The following is a 6,910-nucleotide window of genomic DNA, read 5'->3' as shown; positions in this document are numbered from 1 at the left end:
CATTTTTATTAGGTCATTCATCATTCCCATCTTTCCGCGTCCTATGTTAGTACGGTAATGGTCACGTCTAGACTTCTAGAGAGCGAAAATAGTATCGCATCCCAGCATTAATAGTTTATTTATTATAGCTTACATTTGTGGGTAAATCGAGGGTGCGGTGTGCTGATGACGGGAGGACTTACGGAACTAACTTGTTCCGTTTATTGTCCTTTGAGTCGTCGGCAACCCGAACCCTCCTTGGAACTTGTACACTCCTTTTTGCTGTGTACTTAACACAGCAAAAGGGAATGTACAAGTTTCTAATGGGGTGGCAACGCGCATGTGACAGTGTTTGAGTTGCAGGCGTCCATAGGTTACGGTGACCGCTTTACATCAGGCGGGCCGTATACTTGTTTGCCACCGACGTAGTATAAAAAAAAAAAAAAAATCTCATCATCCAAAATAAACAATGCACACAATTATAATTCTCATTTTTATTTACATTTATAATAATCTCCCTTATCAATATGTTCATACATAATTTTATCCATAAGATTCGAAAACATTCTCAATGAAGCTAATGGCGGAAGACTTAATTTATTTCAATACTTATAGTAGGAATGTAGTTTATTGATAGTACCGTAGAATTGTATGAAAACAAAAACAAACCTTATTACCATTATCTCATGATAATATAAAAATGACAACGATACTTTTTGTTGCATTAAGATCAATAACTTATTTTGATAACTACATAAAATTCACTACTATTTCTTATATGCTAAAGGACGGCGAAAGTTTTAAATTTCAATAAGTCAATCTTAATAATATTTACAAACACAAATGAGATCAGATAATTTACAAAATGTTACAGTCGAAATAATACTAAAAGATCAAAACAATTTTTCAAGCACTAGCGCGATGTCCCAAACATAAAATAACAATATTACTGGAAATCTAAATGCTGGAAACCTTAGTCACATAGATTGGGTAAAAAAAACATATAAACATAAGGCACTAAATTACGATGCACTTATTCAGTCTTTTTCTTTTACTAAACAACATCAATAAAGACTCTCTTTTATTTTATCACTAAGAGCTGTTTAGTTTTCGTCTTCAGTGTCAAGGGCATCAATTGGGAAGTTTGGGTTTAAAATAGGACTCTTGCCATTGCTGCCATTAGGTGAAGTGGCTACGGAAGAGATCCCGACGAGGTTGTGCGTCAAGCTGTGGCGTCTCAGGTCGCAGTTCCTCCTGAACACCTTCCCACATGAAGAGCAGTTGTAAGGCTTTATGTCTGTGTGGGTTAAAAGGTGTGTCTTCAAATTAGATCGTTGATTAAAACTTCTGCTGCACACTGGACACTTATGAGGCGATTCCTCCATATGTAAAATTTTATGGACGGCTAGTGTTCGCGACTGGCAGAATCCTTTTCCGCATTCCAGGCACTTAAACGGCTTCTCCTTCGAATGTATGTACCTGTAAGAAAGAAACAATAAATTAAAGCACATTGAAAAAAAATTAAAGCCTAATTTACAAGCTACAAGGATAAGTACCTATTTAGTCAGAAGGTTATGAGAAAGGGACAATAAATATATCATGTCTGGGGGCGCCGAAACGCCGGCTTGCGTGTTCCGGACACCTCGTGGGAGAGGCGGGAAGCCTACAACTGCCCTCGGGATATTGGTAATAAATTGGCAAACCCTCTCATTTTTATTCCTGATGTTCATTTATGTCAGCCTACACATGCTATTTTAATACTTGTCTGTATAAGACTATCCGAAAGATAGGCTTTATATGGCCATGAATCAAAACACCAGTCTATAAATTCTCATTAATAATTTGATTTACAAAATTGCACATCAGAAGGCATTAATTAAATCCATCCAACGCGCTCGTACCTACGATTTTAAATTAAATTTAAACATACAAGATATAATTAACACGCGGAACAACGTGTAATCAATAATAACATAAAGCGATAAAACCAGCAATCGGCTCTCCGATTCGAGAAATCATCTCCGTATCGAATAAACAAACAGACTCGAAGCGAGTAAATTACGACGTGTTCAAAGTAACGTAATACGTGTAATAATCGTTGGGATTAGTTAGATCGGCGACGATAAAGAGACGCTTCGAGACGGTGAATGAAAGAATAATTTCAATATTAAAACACGAGATGATGACGGTGATTAGAGCGAGCGGCGTTCGCGCAGTGGAGCGTGGAGCGACAGCGCGCCGGCGCATCGCGTTAGGCCTAGCTCGATTCAACACGACAACTCTGATTAACTAAGCTCGCAATGCGTATTGATGGCTTGTGAGCACCTAAACCGCTTTCAACATCCATAATGTACTTGCCCCGATCTCTTCACGTCGAGAAATAATAACGCACATCATTGAATGCCAAAATTGGCAGCATGAAAAATGATTCCCAAATTATCAAACGAGATAAAAATTAATTTGAGGTTATTTAAATTTTCAATCGACACAAAAAATACCAACGACCCGACACAAAAACTCGACTGTGTGCAACATATATTTACTACGGTTTTTATTTTTTGTCGCCCATATTAATCCTCACGTCAAGATCGCCACGTGCTTTGTTCGGTCCCGTCGAAGGCCCGCTCCGGTCCATTATAATGTATCGTGTCAAGAGACACCGATTGAACATCGACAGGCGGCCGGGCCCGGGTTAACCCTCCGGCGTCTACACGAAATTTATTTTATTGCTACAGAGATACGGTGATTTGGGAGGAAATCGCCGAGACAGGTGTTAAAACTTCCACACCTTTAGCTCTTTTTGGGTGTGGATTGACCAGATAAGTAAAGAAATAGATTAACTGAGATTACGAGTTGTTGTTTGGATTATCTCATGTTTTATAGCATTTAAGATCTCTATCCTCCTAAGGCCCAAGGTCCTTCCTATAGTAATAATTAAGTTGGTCATTCAGACCCAGCTTCTTCAACGACTGTATAGTCATAGCGTACCACGGTCCTACCAGTAGGACTTATTTTATAAGCCATAATTTTGATTTAAAATTTCGTGCCAATCTAAACTGACGTATACGATTTTCTAGAGGGGTATTTGAGTTTGAATGTGAACACACTCATAAGCTTGAAAAATACAAACAAAGTGTCAAACTGACAAGTTACAGACGGCGACATGGTTATTCCGTGAAGAAGAGGTTAGTAAATCCAATTTTATTCATGTAATCTTGAGTAATTTTTTACTAATTTTTAAATTATCTTCTTTTTTATTAGTTATTTTACGGAGTTAAGTAATAATTTCTTTGATTTTGCTTATATTTTACGAAATACGGGATGTAAAAATATTAAGTCCTATGAGTAGTACCTCGGGTTTATACAAATACATAAATTAATAATAATTTTTGTGATGGTTGCAAAAACTGACACATATTGCTTTTATTGTTGTAGGATTAAATGACAGAGAAACATAATTCGCTCTTAGGGAATCAGAAATAGAAACTGAAGATGAAGAAACAGACTTTTGCGACATAAAACTCATAGAAACAAATTTTGTACAAACAAGATCCCGGTATGATTCCTCTAGTTCCTATGTCGATATTTCTCTGTCAGAACTAATTTCAAAGCCTAACCACGGCAGAACCCGATATTTTGCCGTGCAGCTTCTGGACGTCGTCGAGGAGCGCCTACAAGAGGACGATCTCAGGCTCGCAGTGGAGTAACGTTCGTCCAAGACTGATTAAAAGTGATTAGTGCATTATATTATTTAAATAAGACTATTATTTTATTGTATTCATTCAATAAAACTAAAAAAGAAACAAATCTTTAAGTGATTTTTTTTATTTTCTTAATATAAATTACGTTTTTTATAAGCCCATGGTCCTTCCTGTAGGACTTTTTTAATTAAAATCAAATTATCCGAAAAGGCATCATACACTGATAATAAATATGCCCCAAAGCTGTTGGTGGCATACAAGTACAATAACATTTAAAAAATGTGTTCCTAATGTTTGGGCCTGAACGAGTATAAAACAATAGTACTACTGGTAGTACCGTGGTTCGCAATGACTAGGGGCCGAATTTCGCCTTGGGCCTTAGGAGGCTATGGGATGTTTAAAGTTGGAATTGCTTAAGTGCCGGGTGCTATCGGGTTGACAAAAATGTATGTTATTACATTCTTACCAAATACGTTGGGTTGGGAAGATTATGCTCAAAGATTTGGAAGGAATGCGTAGGAGAAGAAAAACAAAATAAGGAGGCAAAATTAAAACATTGGATCGTCAGAGATTAGCGGCGGTTTTGTGAAATAATTTACGAGCGTGACGGACGACTTGTCGATACCATCTGCCCAAGCCATACTTAACCCTTTTTGTTTTATATGTGTTTCTTCAACGCCATTATTCAAAAGTTCCTAATAAGATTTCGCGTTGGAAATCGACGACCATAATGTTTTACCGATATCTAAAACGGAGAATCGTGAATCTTTTAAAATATGTTATCGGTATGAGAAAGAGTTATGCGTGACCTCACCAAATAAGAAGACAGGTTAAATGGATGTTTGAAATAGTTTTCTTCCATTATTGATGTAACGATTATTTTTTCGTGCGTTCTGAACATGCAATCTAGTTATAACTTTTACATTTTATTACAAGAGTTTTAATGTTAAATAAAATAATAATGTTCATTACTTAAGTAGTTATTCAATTATTTTGTGATGAACTTTGCTTTCTTAATAATAGGTAGAAATGTAGTTTTACCTGTGATCTCTAAGGTGATCTTGCCGACGGAAAGCTTTGCCGCATATATCACAGGAGTATGGCCGCTCATCTGTATGAGTCCTTTCATGTATCAACAAATTGTATGATTTCGTAAATTGTCGATTACAAAATTTGCAAATAAATTGCTTTTTTGTCCTAGGTCCGCTTCCAGTTGTCTTTTGTTTGGTTGATATATTGCTACCCGTGGAAGACGTTGAGCTATTCGTTGATTTGGAACTAGATGTGTTTGATGCTTGCGGTGACAAAGGTGCTTGAGACGGGCTTCCATTCATTTGTTGTTGATACATGGAATTCATTAAAAGGCTTGGATACCCATTGTCTAAGCTCGACGATCCATAGCCGTAGCCTTTTGAGGTCGATTCCAAATGTTGTTCTAACGTGAAGTCATCTTCGTTATCTAATAAAGCCAAGTCTTCTTCGACTTCTTCTGATAAGTCTACATCTTCAGCAGCAATTGCATCAGATAGTTGATAGTCTTCAGGTGTTTTAGGAGAAAAATCCCGAGATGTATTTTCAGTAGCGTCAATTTCACTTATCTTAGCGCTTGCCGTCGCTATCCTCAGTATATCTTGCTTGGATGTCGAATTGCTTTCAGAAGTATTAGGCTGAATTGTACTACTTACAGTTGAGACTGATGTTAAACGTTGTAAAGTCAAATAAGATTCCAATGCTTGTAAATTCAGAGCAGCGGCAGCTGCAGAATTGGAAGGCAGCAAAGCGGCTTGTTGTAAAGAACTCATCATAGCGTTTTGTAAGGATAGAACAACACCTTGCAGAGATCTTTGTAGCATGTTTTCTTGTAACAATGCCGCTGATGCAATCGATAAGTTCAGATTCGTAGTTGTGCTAGGACTCTTACTTGTGTTGCTTTTCGTATCCGGCCGGGGTGACGGCGGGTCGACGGTTATAACGCTGTTCATGTCTGAGGAGCTCTTGGTGTCTTGTATTTGAAGATTATTCTTGAGCTTGAGGATTGCGCTTTCTAGTGAGTTCAAGGTGGATTTGCTTGAGCGCGACGAACTTTGCTCTTGCATGGTTGTTAGTCAAAAATCATCGGTGGGTTGTGAAAGCACGTGTTCGCGGGAGGGGCGCGGAGGGCGTCTCGTGCGCGTGCGTCGTTCCGGAGCGCGCGAGCGTGCGAGGCGGTCGTATGACGCGGCGCGACTGAGCCGGCGGGCAGCCGGCGACCGCCCCGCCCCCTCCCCTCGCCTCCTCCCGCCTCACAAAAGCTCTCTATTTTAGGTAACTCTTTGTACGCAGTAATGGTCACCTCACGCTGCCCTAACGACAGACACGTCCATGAGAGCGCGTTGCGCCAGATTTGTTGTAACCCTTTCAAGTGTAATGAGATTCCAAATGGAATCGTCCCGTACCTGCGTATGGGAAAACAATGATCGTAGGCCATCGTGTCGGTCAGCCCCGTTTTATGTTACAATGATCATTGAGATAACAAAAAGCGTTCAATAAGATGCATGTGTCAAAATTAATAAGATATGTTTAATTAGGTGTATGAATTAATCTCCATACCTAACCATTTGGAAACAAGGACCACTGACAGTTATATAAAAGCTATTCTTATAATTAGTTATATGTAGGTACATAAGTACATAAATTTCATAAGGTTGGTATAATTTAAGTCACTCATTTAAGATGAAGTTTAATGCTTGAGCGATGGATGTAGGCATTAAAATTAATAGTGCCATAAAGACTCGAAAATACTCTGACACAAAAGTGGACTCTAACCAAATAAATACCGGTCAGTTTTATGTTTGCTTACAGTTTTAAGGGATGGTTCGGATCTCATATGACATTGTTTTGAAAAATGATTATTATTTAAATACAAACGCTATCGATAGTAGGATCTACATCCTACATACATGGCAAATATGTGAAAATGACAAAATAAGATTAAATGAAAAACTAAACATGCAAAAGTTAAAATTACTCCAGAAAAAAAATGATAAGATGATGTAGTAGGTATATTATGTAAATAAGTAGGTAAATTATCTTTTTCTCATACATTGAAAACACCGTACAAAACAGCAAGATAAAACCCAATGATGCTGTCCAAAACAAACAACATTATACGAAGCATGTTTATTATGTTTGACCAATTAGCAAGACAAGTGTGCTTTGTGTCCTTTGACGCAGCTAATTTGATAGTATCC

General features: G+C 37.9%; 1 protein-coding gene across 1 annotated transcript; it reads right to left on the bottom strand.

Moving 5' to 3' along the window:
* Positions 1–492: 492 nt before the first annotated feature.
* Positions 493–5,888, bottom strand: LOC125231437 (protein sister of odd and bowel). Its single transcript, XM_048136895.1, has 2 exons — positions 4,722–5,888; positions 493–1,458 (listed from the first exon to the last, which is right to left on the bottom strand). The coding sequence occupies exons 1-2, from the start codon at positions 5,774–5,776 to the stop codon at positions 1,083–1,085; spliced, it is 1,431 nt and encodes a 476-aa protein (XP_047992852.1). The 5' UTR covers positions 5,777–5,888; the 3' UTR covers positions 493–1,082.
* Positions 5,889–6,910: the final 1,022 nt, after the last annotated feature.

This window comes from Leguminivora glycinivorella, chromosome 11 (assembly GCF_023078275.1).
Source record: "Leguminivora glycinivorella isolate SPB_JAAS2020 chromosome 11, LegGlyc_1.1, whole genome shotgun sequence".
Lineage (NCBI taxonomy): Eukaryota > Metazoa > Arthropoda > Insecta > Lepidoptera > Tortricidae > Leguminivora > Leguminivora glycinivorella.
This window is presented reverse-complemented; position numbering and strand designations above follow the sequence as displayed.

Coding starts and splice junctions, on each gene's coding strand:
- LOC125231437 (XM_048136895.1), bottom strand. CDS start 5,776: ATGCAAGAGCAAAGTTCGTCGCGCTCAAGCAAATCCACCTTGAACTCA. Junction 1,459..4,721: donor GATCACCTTAGAGATCACAG/GTAAAACTACAT, acceptor TCTTTCTTACAG/GTACATACATTCGAAGGAGA.